This window comes from Polistes canadensis, unplaced genomic scaffold (genome assembly GCF_001313835.1).
Source record: "Polistes canadensis isolate GaletaPanama2010 unplaced genomic scaffold, ASM131383v1 scaffold_320, whole genome shotgun sequence".
In the NCBI taxonomy this organism is placed as follows: Eukaryota; Metazoa; Arthropoda; class Insecta; order Hymenoptera; family Vespidae; genus Polistes; species Polistes canadensis.
Genome location: NW_014569867.1, coordinates 149,643 through 163,896, shown reverse-complemented (window position 1 = coordinate 163,896; position 14,254 = coordinate 149,643). Strand labels below are relative to the sequence as shown.

Genomic DNA, 14,254 nt, shown 5'->3' with positions numbered 1-14,254 from the left:
TTTATAGAACGTCATAAATAAAAAAAAAAACAGAAAAAGAACCAGCTGATAGAACGCCAGATAATATTTTAATTCATTTATTTCAAACGATTAGCACGATTTAATTTCTTTTTAATTATCCTTTTTATTTTAACGCGATGTCGATGAATTATCAACTCCATGGCGAAAACCATTATGGCGCATGAATTTCCTATTATAAGTATATAAAAACTAAAGTCGAGGTGTTGAAATTTGAGGACTTTAAATCCGGTCATGTTCAAAACTCTCAATTGCATTTCTCGGTTCAAATGTGCTGTAGCTTTATTCTTCCACAAAGAAACTAGACCAGATTCTACTAACTTTTGCAAATTCTTGCTGAACGTTTCGAAGATCGGCCAATTTTCTCTGGCAATAAAGGTCGATACGAATTCTCTTATCTTATATTTCGAAGTGTGTAAGTCTTTCTCTTTTAACGTTCTCTGCAGTATGTCGTTACAATAGGAAACGCATACAACGTTGCTAGAATTTTTAACAATGTTTGTACAATCCTCGTAAGACGTTTCGTGGTAACGAGATTCCAATTCTTCACCGATCATATCTTTAAAACTTATTGTCCCATAAATATCATTTCCAGAATCCTATAAAAATAATATGCAGACATTTTATAACAGAAAATTATTGAAACGTTCCACAGTTAGATAAATAAATGTTGAATAAATATATTTATAGATACCTTAAGATCATTGTAGGTGTCAATGTTTGCATAAAACTGTGGCATAGTCAATAAAGAATACCAATGGCTTTGAAAAACAGCATTGGCTGTTAACGAGAGTAAAAATATCATGCAAATATAAATTCTATAAGAATTGATATTAGGCAAACGTAGCATAGCAACGCAAACTACCAAACGTTCTATGTTTAAACAGGCTTCAAAGAATCCATCGAATTTCATAATTATCAGCAAGGTTATCACGCATAATATCATCGAGATTATCATAAAGGGTGTTGTTAAAAAGGCCATTAATTTTCTTAGCTCGGAAATTTCTTTACTTGATTGAGACATTGCACAAATACTCGATTCATCGTATGGGTATGTGTAACTGGTAAATTATTAAAGTATTATATCTTTTTTCTTTTCGACAATATACAAGATGAACCAATAATTTGAACGAATTAATTATTCCTATAAACAAATTTCTAGATCGTTTGTTTTCAGAATTTAATTAAACTTATTGTTAGATGTCTTAATAATTAGTAGCTGATTATTTTTCTCACAATTGAAGAAATTTTGGGTCCACCCTGTATTTGATAAACAAAATAATAATTTCACTGTCTTGAATATTTACCTAAGATGCCACATCATGGTGAAACTTCTTGAATTCACTGCCATATCGTAACTACCACTGGCAATTTCACCCAATAAACCGGTCATTCTTCCATACTTATTGATTCCACCAAACAGCATTGGTTTGATGGTAATATTAATAGTAGCGTTAAGTTTATGTAAAATTGTTTTAATTATCATAGGATGGTCTCCATCAAATTGATCTAGTCCTGTAATATTATCATTTATGATTAAATGCGGTGGTGCGTATATTCCACACAGTTTAACTTCGTAGCCATAAAGAGCCGAGGTTTTCTTGATTTTTTTAAATTGACAAGTTGTCGATTCTGAAAAGAATTTCGAATAAATAAAAATAAAACGATTGTAATAATATCGTTGACAGACCAATAATAATAATAATAATAATAATAATAATAATAATAATCTCGAAGGGTTTATTACCTTTGTCATATTTTTTTTTAAGTAAAAGCCAAGGGTGTCCATTACGTCCAGAAAATCGTCCAGCTTCGATCCAATCCCATGCCACTTGTGCCGTGTAAGGATCGTAAGAATAAAGTAAAACACCTTCGTTAGGATCGACACAAATAAAAATCGAACGTAAAAGATCGAATTGCCAAGCTGTCCAAAGATACGAATAGGCGTTAACGCAACCACGTTTATCAGTTCTTTTATCTATCATGATATAACATCCATTGTTATTAGCCCATGTAGTATCCTTTATCCTTTTTAACGTCAATTTAAGAATCGGTTGGGATGAACTAATAACGACGAAGAATCGTAACTTGTTAAGAAAACGTACGAATTCTTGAAATGTTTTTTTGTAAATAATGAAAGATTGATGTGTCAAGGTCAATAAATCGAACATCGAATTTTTCGACTCCCCTACCAGAGCTACTGGGGTAACACCGAAAAAATGTCGACGACTCGTTAAAAAATCCGAATACTCGCCGGCTAATAGAACTTTATTATTGCTGTTTTTTACCATACAGGGTATTAAGATTTCCAACTAGAAATATAAAAAGGATAGTAATATTAGAAGATTGATGCAGTTTAATTTTCTTTTGATTTCTTTTTCTTTTTTCTTTTTTTTTTTGTTCTTTTTTATATATTTTCTTTTCCCTTCCTTTTTTCTCTTTTCTTTTCTTTTTTCTTTTTTTTTTCTCTTGTTAAAGAAATAAAAATATTATTTCATATTATAAATTACCGTAGTATCGATCGCCTTATCGTAGCTCGAATTTCCACCAGGCATAACGCTACTCGCAACACTCAAAAGTAGAGAATGCAATAATAAATTGGTCATAATTGGAGATTATTATTATTATTATTATTCACAGGTAATAGATAATATGTATGTATATGCCAGAAAGAGGATATATAAGTAGATCAGAGTAGATTCGATTTTTAACTAGTAACTAGAACTTCATGTTTGAAATAACAAAAAAAACATATCGTAGGATCTTTTTTTCCATATCGTCCATATTGTCACAAGGTTGCCCTACAAAGTGACACTTTTTGTTAGTCAAGAAACTACTTACCCACTATTTTCACTTAGTCATCTAATTTATTATTGCACCATGTATGTCTGACGGTGTCGAGACATTTCAGTTGGTGTTTCACGATTAAAATGCTTAGGGTTAGATCGATAGAGTAAAGAAAAATACTAGGGGCTGTTGTGTGTTATCTTTTTTCAAAGTCTCTCGATGATGGTTTAGATCCAAGATCCCCGTGACACCGTCTCGCGTGCCCACGTTATTTTTATTTTTATTTTTATTTTTATTTTTATTTTATGAACAACCCGCGCCCCCTTTTTTCTTCTCCTTTATCTTTTTTTCTTTTTCCTTTTTTTTCCTCCGTTTTTGTTTGATATGTGTGAGATCTACTACCATCATCGATTGACATTCTTTATTGTTTCAAATTACGTGAAACCGTTCGGTGATGATATACGACAAGACATAAACCTTGACAAGGTAAATTATTTACAATTATCTAGAAAAGAACAAATGTTCTGTCATATATATTAGATTGTTCTAAATGTCATTTCATTTCTTTCTTTTTCTTTTCTTTTCTTTTCTTTGTTTTCTTTCTTAATTTGTTAAAGGAAAGACAAAACTGCATAATATAATTAAACACGAGAAAGTTTTTTAAATCACTTTTCTTTTTTTTTTTTTTTAAATATGTCGTGTCTTTGGCTAGAATTTCAAGTTAATAGTTAAAAAATTAGACATCAGTAAGAAACGATTGATTAAAGTTCTATACGATATACGAAATTATTTTTTTGCGACAAATTAAATATACATCGATAAAAAATCCTGTCGCCGTATGTTTTACTCTTTTATTTTTATTTGATTTTTTCTTTTCTTAATTTTTTTCTAAATTTGTAATAAATATCGAGAAAAAAATTGATTACCATAGACCAATGTTATTCATGTATAATATAAACACAGCAAAATTATTTCACATTGCAGTCTGCAAACGTTATCCCGTTACTTTCTCCCATGTGACATTCGTAATAATTTATTTATTGGTTACTTGGACTTTGATTCTTCCGTTGCTCCGTTTTAAATAAAGGTAAAGAACCGATAATAGAGATTAATTCGATGTACAATAGGAAAGTTGTAATCACTGAAAGGAATATATATCACATTTGAAATAGTATTATACATTACGTGTACAGAATGAATGATATAATAACGCGACTGATTACAAAATGAACAATATGAAATCGGTGTATTATTTTCATTGATTATATACTTGTAAGAACAATTTCTTTTTTTTTCCCAAATTTTTCACACAACAATTCAAAAATTTTACTTTCGGTTGCGTATCACGATACAAATAATTTTAAATTGAATTTAATACAAATGTTTAAGGAATTTTATCATCGACTTACTTGTTGGTAAATATTACGAACGATTATCAAAAAATGAAACGAACGATGCTGGTGATGGTGGTGGTGGTGGTGGTGTGGACGACGTTTGATATAAAAATGATGTTACGTATATAATTTACTACACGAACGACGACGACCAAATGATCTTTTTGCGTTGACTACAAAATTGTGGTATTTTTTCTTTTTTTTTTTTTTTTCTTCTTTTTAGCCCTTGTTTTCTTTTTTCTTTTTTATATACTATTTCGATCGCGTAAAAGATAACGATCGGGTTCTAAACGCATTTACGTTAGCTTTTACGCTACTATCCATTATGATGAAGAGATAATGTAATACTCTATTACGGAATAAAAAAAAAAAGATAGTCTAACTGTTAATCGTAATTACACTTGTTCCTGAAATTTTGATTTTACCTTATACATACATACATTTATAATAATTTGATTATTACTATTATTAAACTTTATGAGTATGTTTGACTCGGATGTTAAAGTACTCAGTCCTTTAAATCATTTGTAAGATTTAATTTAACACAAAGAGGCCTTGTGAAAGATTACACTCAACCTTTTACAATGAGAAATGGACTATTCTTATTAAAGTGGAAATTAAAATAAATGACTAGACTATTATTCTCCTATGAAATTGATTAACCTATCTATTTGTGCTATCAATTTAAATTATATTTTAATTAGTTAGCTAATAAACGTCACAGATAATAAAATGATAATTTCAATCGATAATTCGATTTTTATTTCTTCGAAATAATAAACAAAGGAATAAGTAAAATAGCCTTTTTTTATTTTTTAATCAAAAGTATGCTATATTCATATATCTTGAATAAGACTTCGGTTTTAGAATATTATATATGAATGTAAATTATATCAAAAATTCAGGAAAATATTCTAAGTACTTTTCATTAAAAAAAAATAAAGGATAGTAACGAGAAAAGCAGGAAGATGTAACGGAATAGTAGTATTTCTGGTTAGCAATACTAGTAGCAGTAGTAGTAAACATATTTTAATAGTAGTATTGGTAATAATATAATAAATAGTAGTAGTAACAGTAGCAGTACTGATCTTTGTTAGCAGTAGAAGTTACTATAGTGATAGTAATACTGATAGTAGTAGTAATAATAATCTAATAATAGTATTAGTAACAGTAAGAGTAAGTTGTGAAGGAGGTGGGAGAGTTTAATATGTTAACACACCGAAAGAAACTTGCCTGAAGGAAGACAGTTTAGAATTGGCGCTCGATCCGAAGGCCGGTGTTTTGTTCGTGTTCCTCTCAAACTAAACTAAGAGCTCCTGAAAATCACATACTCTTTCAGTTAAGAACCGGTTCTTTGAATTTTTTACTACGACAAGCAAGTCTTCGGAGTTAGTTGACGTCAATGAAGATGACTCGTCTAATGAAAATTGCACAGTGTTACTCATTCATTTTCCTCGTTGCCATTACGTGTCTTTTGAAAGAAGTTACTTCAACCGATCGGCCAAATATCATTTTTATTTTAGCCGATGATTTGGTGAGCTTAATTAATTAACCATCGATTTATTTTTTAATCGTATTTTTTTGTTCATTTCTTCATCAAATGATTTTTCTACAATTTCGTTCTCGTTAAGGGATGGAACGATGTTGGATTTCATGGCTCGGGTCAAATACCGACACCTAACATCGATGCACTCGCATATTCGGGATTATTATTAAATAAATATTACGTTACTCCGATTTGTACGCCGTCTAGAAGTGCTTTGATGACTGGGAAATATCCGATTCACATTGGAATGCAGCATGGTGTAAATATTTATTTGATTTATTCTTCGTACGATATATGTTTTTCTTTCGTAAACATATATTTGATATATATATATTTAGGTTCTAAAAGGAGCCGAACCAAGAGGGCTTCCTTTAAATGAAAAAATTTTGCCGCAATATCTTCAAGATCTTGGTTACAGTACACACATTGTCGGAAAATGGCATTTAGGATTTTACAAGAAAGAATTTACACCTATTTATCGTGGTTTTAAAAGTCACGTTGGATTCTGGTCAGGTCATCACGATTATTTCGATCATACTGCCGTCGAGGAGGTGATAAATGTTATCCTCGTAAAGTATAATACAACGTGTATATAAGGTTGGATTAAATTAACGGGATAATAATATATTCATTGTGCTGTTCGCAGCCATATTGGGGTCTAGACATGAGACGTGATATGAATGTAGCGTGGGATTTACATGGTCAATACTCAACTGACATATTCACTCAAGAGGCCGTCAAACTTATCGAGAATCACAATTCAAGTCAACCATTGTTTTTATATTTAGCTCATGCTGCTGTTCATTCCGGGAATCCTTACAATCCTTTACCAGCACCTGACTTCGAAGTAGCCAAATATTCCTCGATTGCCAATTACAATCGTAAACGATTCGCTGGTATTCAATGTTATCAAATAAATGTTTTATTACATTTGGAATAGATCAAATATTGAATTATTATCAATAATTATTATCTATTAGGTATGTTAAGTAAGCTCGATCAGTCTGTAGGACATGTAGTTAAAGCTTTACAAAAAACAGATTTATTGAAAAACAGCGTGATTATTTTTTCTACCGACAATGGGGGTCCAGCAGCTGGATTTAATTTAAATGCAGCTTCGAATTGGCCACTGAGAGGCGTTAAAAATACACTTTGGGAAGGTTGTTGTATGTTCATTTTGTTATTAATTTTATTAAAACAGTGTTTAAAACGTTTATTGTATTGTTAAGGAGGTGTCAGAGGTACCGGTTTATTATGGACACCTAAATTAACTCGTCCTGGTCGTGTAAGTTCACAAATGTTTCATATAACCGATTGGTTACCAACACTTTTATCGATCGCTGGTAGCGATCCCTCGAATCTGACGAATTTAGATGGCATTGATTTATGGGAAGCGTTGCGGGATGACAAGGAATCACCCCGTAGAACTATTTTACATAATATCGATGACATTTTCGGAGTATCGGCGATCACAATTGATGATTGGAAATTAATGCAAGGTAAAATTGTGAAAAAAATGAACTTTATAGACAAACAAATGTTTCGTATTAGATAATACTATTCCTATTTAAATATAAAATAAATAAAATTCTAAGTTGTTCGTTAAAAAATAAAATTATGAATTAAGATAAAATGCACAAATATAATATATAAAATGTAGCTGTTAAACATTTGTTTGATCTATAAATTGTTATAATCGTTTATTCAATTACGAAAAAAGATAAGATAGTAACATTTGGAATGAAATCGTAAGGAAGGTCGTTCATTTGCAAGGTTCAACTTACAATGGTGCGTGGGATGGATGGTATGGACCATCTGGAAGAGAGTGGGTGTATGACGTTGGTGCAGTAATCGGTAGTATGTCAGGTCGTGCATTAATTAATTCAGGTTTTTCACTTACACCAGAACAAATTCATGAAATTCGTGAAATTTCTCTTATCAAGTGTCCACCTAAAAATGATTCTTTACCCATATGCAAACCTTTGCAAGCACCATGTCTTTTCAACGTTCAACAAGATCCTTGCGAGGATAATAATCTTGCCAACGAGTGAGTAGAAATTCAATATAAATCAATTTTGTTCGTTAATTTTGTTCGGTAATATTGTTGTTGTAATATTTCATTATTATTTCATTTACCACGCGGATATACGTTTACAGGCTACCTACGATATTAAAGAAATTACAGGAAGAAATAAAGAAATTAAATGCCACGGCTATTTCACCTGGCAATTCGCAATGGGATCCTAACGCTAATCCTGAATTATGGGATCACACTTGGACCAATTTTGGAGATTATGTCGATACAATGACCACTGCCGCTGCATGACCAATAGGACTTTCTTTTTCTATCTCTTGTTCATTTATTTTCCTGTTTTTTTTTTTCTCTTTGTTTTAATAATTTGATCATTCTAAGTACGACGAGGTACAACTAATTAGCGCATTTTTATTAAAGCTTAGGATAAATTTCAAATTAAAATAAGTGTATATTTCGTTATGGTCGTTAATAAATTAATTATCTCCAACCATGGTTACTTTGGCGCAACTAAAAATAAAATAAAATAAAATTAAATAAATAGAAAAAAAAAGAAAAAAACAAGAGGATTATTATCGCGATTTTCAGGTGTGTTCGTATTTTTATATTATAATAAGAAAAGAATAAAGAAAATGATGATAAAAAATACTTACGCGCATGCATCACGAATCCACATAAGACCACTTGAACACGTTTCTTCACTTTTATTGCACATACATTTGCAATTGTCCGGATCCCAAGACATGTTAGGTTTTTTCATACATTTCAATTTTTCTTCGTCATTTATGCAATCGCAGCTGCAAGCTTCTTCATTGTAGATTTGTTTGTTGTTGCAATGTTCCTCCATAACGTCGCAGCCACATCTTACAGGAAGTTTTGCGGTTAATTTGCGCAATGTTTCTTTTTTTTTTTTTTCTTTTCTTATCGTGGTTTTATTCCAAAATAATCGAATTGATATGAATTTTAAAGCCGAATGCGAAAATGTTTTCTCACGTTTTTTTATATATATATATATATATATATAATAAATAAAAAAGAGAAAAATGTGTGATAAAAATATAATTAACCAAAAAAAGAACTTACTTGCAATGCGTGTGTTCCTCGACCTCGACAATAACGCATGATACAGTAGCAGAATTGATATGAGAACGTTGGAGGAGAATAGGTGTTTTTTTTGTTCTTATCGGTAAACAAGAAAAACGACAATGACCGTGACATCTTTTTAATGGTATCACGTTAGGATAATAAGTATATTCGTTATTCAGGAATAATTTCATTAATGTCGTTCTCGGCATACATTTCACCTGTGCCCTTACATTATTAACTTTCTCTCTCATGTTGCTGCATACTATCGCGTGATAAGTATGTTTTTTTTATTTATTTATTTATTGTTTTTTTTTTAAATAATTCTTCCATTTACGCGAATTCACTTTAACGCGTTTGAGTTATCAGAGATCATATTATGTTACCACGATGTGTGTTATACAAAAAACATAAATTCTGGGGGATTATTCATTGTAATTTATTATGCTAATCATATAAAAATATATATTTAAACACGTGGAAAAGATTTTTGTTTTATTTTTTAAATGGCTCGGTTCACGGTTTCATTTACACGATTACCATTTAATCAAAATTATTCGCGTATATATGGAAGGATTATTGTTATTTATAATTATAGAATATTATAATTGTTTGTTTTATATAATCGCGGATAAATACTTTCAATGATATCTTACCTACTTCTTTTTCTTGATATTCATTATCGTATACTTTGATTTCACAATTTCCATCGATGATATTAATTAGATTGATTATAAACAATACGCTTATATTTATCTTCCACATCATCGTTTTGTTTCGTACACTGAATACGAAGAACTGAAATATTATACTTCGGAGAACTCTACTTGTTTTATGAAATATGTAATACGCTTTCTTGCCTATTTATAAGATTTTTTCTTAAATCAGTTTGCGGTTTAGTCGAATGATTATATCTTAAGTTAAAATTCCGGATGATAGCTGAAGAAAAAAATGAGATTATAATACTTTATCCTGCGTACGTTTCTTTTTTTTTCTTCCATTCCAGTATGCCTAATATTTTTCTTGTTAATAAAAATGATTTAGCGACACGAGGAGAGCTCATATTGGAATTCAAGGTTTATATTATCCATCGTCGTTTTCTTATAAACATTAACAAATTCGAGATACGAGACGTAATAATAATGATAAAGAAAGAAAGAAAGAAATAAAGAGATTGTAAATTGTAATTAGTTTATTATTTAATAATTTATACACATCTTATCGAGTTATTTTTTGTTTGTTTTCGAGTCGAATGTCGATTTCGTCGAGACACGTAAAAAGTAAAAAAAAAATGTCGATACTCGTCGGGAACGGAAAAAAAAAACGTTGCATTTTTTCCCGTCGTACATTTGCATTTCGTTTTTTTTTGTTTATTTAATTTATATATATATATATTTTTAAAATGTCAAAATGGGCCCTTCTCGATGATCCAGTATATCTAAAAGAAAAAAGAACAAACGAGATTAAGCCAAGAAAGTATGAAAATATTTCATAATTGATCAACAAATTATTCCTTTTAATAATAATTGTGCCGATAATTATGATAATAACGATTTAACGACAAAATTATACAAATTCATTTGATGCCTTTATTTTATTATCTAAATAATATTAACCATCATATAAATTATATAAAATTGCATATGCATATAAACCGAAATCAGATAAAACCCAATGAGGAATCGTATGAAAAAAGGTCGGGGAACGAGATAAAGGATAATAATAATTAATAAAAATACCTTTAGCTATGCTCCACCATGGTAAAGTGATGTAAGTGAGAAACGCATTGAGAGGCACGGATTGGGCTCGTCTAGTTTCCTTCCAAAAATGAAAGGTCTGAGTGAATCCTCGCATCGTCCAAAGAGGATTATACGCCCCATCGTCCAGTTCTATTGTTAAAGACAAAAATTCTGGTCATTCTGTGATATATATATCCATCGATAAATAATATTTTCATCTTGTTAATATTAATATTTTATTTTACTAAAGAATAAGAGAGTTGATTGTGTGTTGTCGATGAAGCCAATCGATTTTATGTTTACTCGCGTATGAATATGCGCGTGTTTAGGTATATTACTTTTTGACATTATTCTCGTTATTTATAATTTTTGTTCGCAATTATTTTGATCGTAAGAAACGATTATATAAGGGCGTGGGTAGTGACAGTGGTGGTTGGGGTGGTTAGTTGGTTGATACGATAAGAAAGGGTCAATCGAAGACTATACGAGTGTACGAGAATAAAAATGAGGGTTTATGATATATGGTATGAGACAGATAAATAAAAAAAAAAATTAAATAAAAAATAAAGATAGAGATAGAGAGAGAATAAGAGAAAAAGATAAATGGGGATAAGAAATAACGATTATATATAAACGCTCAATTATAAAATGATAATAATTATTCGTTTCGATAAATATACTATATCTATATATATATATATATATATCTCAACGACATCGCGTTGGAATTAATCGAAGGATTCCATCACCAACATCATTTCAACGTCAATCACGAGATAGGAGACGCATTTGAAGTTCACGGTCTGATCATCGATCGACCCCAATTTTCCATTGTTTATTTTTTATGCAACAAGCCACGTACGATGATGATAAGGAAGCGGAATAAGAGAAGAGTAGATAAAAGACAAAAGTAAAATATCCAAATGAAAATAATACAATATTATCAATGGATCCCTAGATTATGCGAAAATAATTTGATTACACTAAAAAAAAAGTCTCACGCAATTATTTATTCATAATATATAAATAATATCAAATAATATATTAACATAAATCTAAAAAAAAATGAAACAAGAGTTAATTCATACTTTACTTATTAGTACGAATGCACTCTTGTTATCTGTTCGTATCGCAATATATCAATTGTTTTATCGAATCAAATTATTTCTCTCGTAGAAAACGAAGTTATTCGCAATCAAAGGTATGTAAAACAAAAAAGAATAATAAAAATAATAATAAGAAGAAGAAGAAGAAGAAGAAGAAGAAGAAGAAAGAAGAGTATGACCTAATCGAAAAGATAGAATCATGTGGGTGTTCCTTAGGTGATGTAGAATCGGAATAAAATGGTATTGGAAGGTAAGGGTTTAAAAAAAAAAAGAAAGAAATAAAAAACAATAGGAGGCTAGGTTAGGGGGTGGAAGAAGAATTTACCCTGTGAGCCGGGGCGGCGTGGGAGCTCGCACCAGTAGTAGATGGCCGTGCCGTCAGGTGTGACGCGGTGTGGGGGTAGAGGATTGCCAGCAAAACTTCCGGAAAGGGCACGTCTTCTTCGTCTTCTAGGTAGGGTAGCACTCTGCTTGTTGTGGGGGTTAGCTGGACGTGCATTAGCATTTTTGTCTTTTCCATTAACGTCCTCGTTGTCGTCCTCATCCTCGTCCTCGTCCTCCTCCTCCTCCTGGTAATCCTCGTGTCGTTGACATCGTTGTCTAGATCCACGTCGGTTGTCCTCGTTATTCGTTGAATTATTCGATGATGATGAATCGAATTGATTGTTCCTATTCCTTGCCGAATAATCCTCGTGATCTGATCCAGCTGATCTTAATCTTCGACGTCCTTGAACTCGTCTAACTCGTAATAGTTCATCATCGCTTAACCTACGACGTTCCTCCTCGGTGTCCAAACCATTGAATTTGTCGTGTCCAAGTTGACCAGTACTATACGGTCGTCTTTTTTTATTGTTATCATCTTTGTTATATGTTAATGGTAATTCTTCTTTACCGTGTACCAATATCGCCCCAGAATCTAACTTTTGTCTTACGTTGTCGTCGGTCAATCTATCACCACTCGGCACGAGGATCTCGCTACCTACTTCGATGTGATGGTGATTCACCTGATGACTCTGATGATGACGATGATGATGATGCTGATGCAGTCCTATCGCGATATATCCCGGTGTTATTCAAACGGACAGATAGATAGAAATAGAGAAAGAGGAGACAAAGAGATAGAAAGATAATCAAGTAAAATAATATCAAAACAAAAAAAATAAAGATAGAGAGAGAGAGAGAAAGAGAGAATTATCGTACGGACTTTAATCGGACACGTCTCGTCCGTTTTATTTTTCTAATGGTCGCGCACATCTTCGAATAAAAATCAAAGAGAAGAAGATAGATAGATAGATAGATAGAAAGGCTGAAAATAGAGAGAAAAAAATAAAATAAAATATTTACTCTCTAAAAAAAAAAGAACGGACGAGACACGACAATCGAATTTTGAAACGCGATTATGAACCGAACGAGAACCCCCACCCCCCTCGCTCACCGTGTTGTTCGCGATAGTTGTTGGTTTCTTTGCGATTAGGCGAATTCTTCTCTTTATCGGAAGGCTTACGTTCGCGCGAATTTCGTTGTTTTTGTGCAGCACGTTGCTGCTGCTGCTGCTGCTGTTGTTGTTGCTGTTGTTGCCTTTGTTGACGTGCCGGAATCCGCAACGGTGATCTACGCCGGTGACTACGGGATCGAGAACTTCGGCGAACACCTGGCGAGCCCCCGCACCCACCCCAGACGCATTCCTCGCCATCGGCTACAAAGCAAACAGTCACACGGCATACATGGGACGATTTCTGCCAAATATTTTACATAACACCCACCCACTCGCACACTTAAACCCCTCAACCCAACCACCCACTCTCAAACCGCACACTGCACAGCACGCATATTTTTGTTTTCCTTATCTTTTTTCCATTCTTATTTATTTCCTTTTTTTTATTGTTGTTTTGTTTTAATATATTTTTTATTTTAAATATCTTATTTTCATTAACACACACGTCCCTCGTTCATGAGCGAGATGGTGTTGGTGGTGGTATAGTCCTTTCTCATTCACAATCCTCGATCATCGTCTCTTTCCTCTCTTCGTTTTTCTTTTCTTTTCTTTTCTTTTCTTTTTCATTATTATATTTTTTAATGAATATTTTTTTTTAACTACTTATCGTATTTATCGTCATGGTGGATTCCAAACATTGATGGGGAGCTCGATTGATAACGACTCGGATACGAGCGTTTAAAAAAAATGCTTGGGAATCAGGCCGGTTGGGACTAACAGAGGTGGACAGAAAGCAATTTATAAAGGTGTCTACGAAGAATCTCTGAACCATTTACGATTATAATCGATTTATAGTATTCTTGATATATATGTTTCCGTCAAAGCCGGAATTCAGTCATTGCTAGTAATTCCTCGGCATTATTATCAATGCAAAGCGCCTTCCAACGTAGTCCGAAATAACACTTTTTACAGAGTTTTTCCTAGGCATCGAAAATAATACTTTGATATCCTAAACTTATACTAAATTAAAGTACACTCTTTTGTCTACGCGTAGAATACCATATCGAGTTATAAATTTAGCATGTAAAGTTCAGAAAATGTCCAAGAATGCAAT

General features: G+C 32.0%; 4 protein-coding genes across 9 annotated transcripts in view; 1 reads left to right on the top strand and 3 right to left on the bottom strand.

The window, feature by feature from the left end:
• Positions 1-5,503, bottom strand: LOC106791571 (the record flags this gene model as incomplete). Of its 4 annotated transcripts, none has more annotated exon segments than XM_014757270.1 (7): positions 1-617; positions 713-1,079; positions 1,326-1,650; positions 1,766-2,330; positions 2,529-2,819; positions 3,732-3,946; positions 5,419-5,503. In XM_014757270.1, coding segments are annotated over 5 exon segments (1,893 nt in total). In that variant the 5' UTR covers positions 2,625-2,819; positions 3,732-3,946; positions 5,419-5,503.
• Positions 5,439-8,075, top strand: LOC106791572 (arylsulfatase J). Its single transcript, XM_014757274.1, has 8 exons — positions 5,439-5,733; positions 5,831-6,004; positions 6,084-6,296; positions 6,392-6,641; positions 6,726-6,905; positions 6,975-7,244; positions 7,519-7,792; positions 7,903-8,075. The coding sequence occupies exons 1-8, from the start codon at positions 5,602-5,604 to the stop codon at positions 8,069-8,071; spliced, it is 1,662 nt and encodes a 553-aa protein (XP_014612760.1). The 5' UTR covers positions 5,439-5,601; the 3' UTR covers positions 8,072-8,075.
• An 18-nt stretch (positions 8,076-8,093) lies between these two features.
• LOC106791573 (balbiani ring protein 3-like) lies at positions 8,094-9,690 on the bottom strand. Its single transcript, XM_014757275.1, has 4 exons — positions 9,517-9,690; positions 8,861-9,125; positions 8,431-8,640; positions 8,094-8,287 (listed from the first exon to the last, which is right to left on the bottom strand). The coding sequence occupies exons 1-4, from the start codon at positions 9,626-9,628 to the stop codon at positions 8,254-8,256; spliced, it is 621 nt and encodes a 206-aa protein (XP_014612761.1). The 5' UTR covers positions 9,629-9,690; the 3' UTR covers positions 8,094-8,253.
• Positions 9,691-10,058: 368 nt separating this feature from the next.
• LOC106791570 (uncharacterized protein KIAA0930 homolog) overlaps positions 10,059-14,254 on the bottom strand; it is a 9,832-nt gene continuing 5,636 nt past the window's right edge. The window contains exons 7-10 of one of the 3 annotated variants that reach the window (XM_014757266.1): positions 13,141-13,401; positions 12,031-12,753; positions 10,600-10,749; positions 10,059-10,298 (exon numbers count right to left, since the gene is read on the bottom strand). In XM_014757266.1, coding sequence (XP_014612752.1) covers positions 10,258-10,298; positions 10,600-10,749; positions 12,031-12,753; positions 13,141-13,401 — 1,175 coding nt within the window. In that variant the 3' untranslated portion in view covers positions 10,059-10,257. The remainder of the gene's footprint in view (positions 10,299-10,599; positions 10,750-12,030; positions 12,754-13,140; positions 13,402-14,254) is intronic. The other 2 variants (XM_014757267.1, XM_014757268.1) reach the window with 2 other exon arrangements.

Coding starts and splice junctions, on each gene's coding strand:
- LOC106791572 (XM_014757274.1), top strand. CDS start 5,602: ATGAAGATGACTCGTCTAATGAAAATTGCACAGTGTTACTCATTCATT. Junction 6,005..6,083: donor ACATTGGAATGCAGCATGGT/GTAAATATTTAT, acceptor ATATATATTTAG/GTTCTAAAAGGAGCCGAACC. Junction 6,297..6,391: donor ATCATACTGCCGTCGAGGAG/GTGATAAATGTT, acceptor TGCTGTTCGCAG/CCATATTGGGGTCTAGACAT.
- LOC106791573 (XM_014757275.1), bottom strand. CDS start 9,628: ATGATGTGGAAGATAAATATAAGCGTATTGTTTATAATCAATCTAATT. Junction 9,126..9,516: donor ATATCAAGAAAAAGAAGTAG/GTAAGATATCAT, acceptor ATCACGCGATAG/TATGCAGCAACATGAGAGAG. Junction 8,641..8,860: donor GAGGAACACACGCATTGCAA/GTAAGTTCTTTT, acceptor ACTTCCTGTAAG/ATGTGGCTGCGACGTTATGG.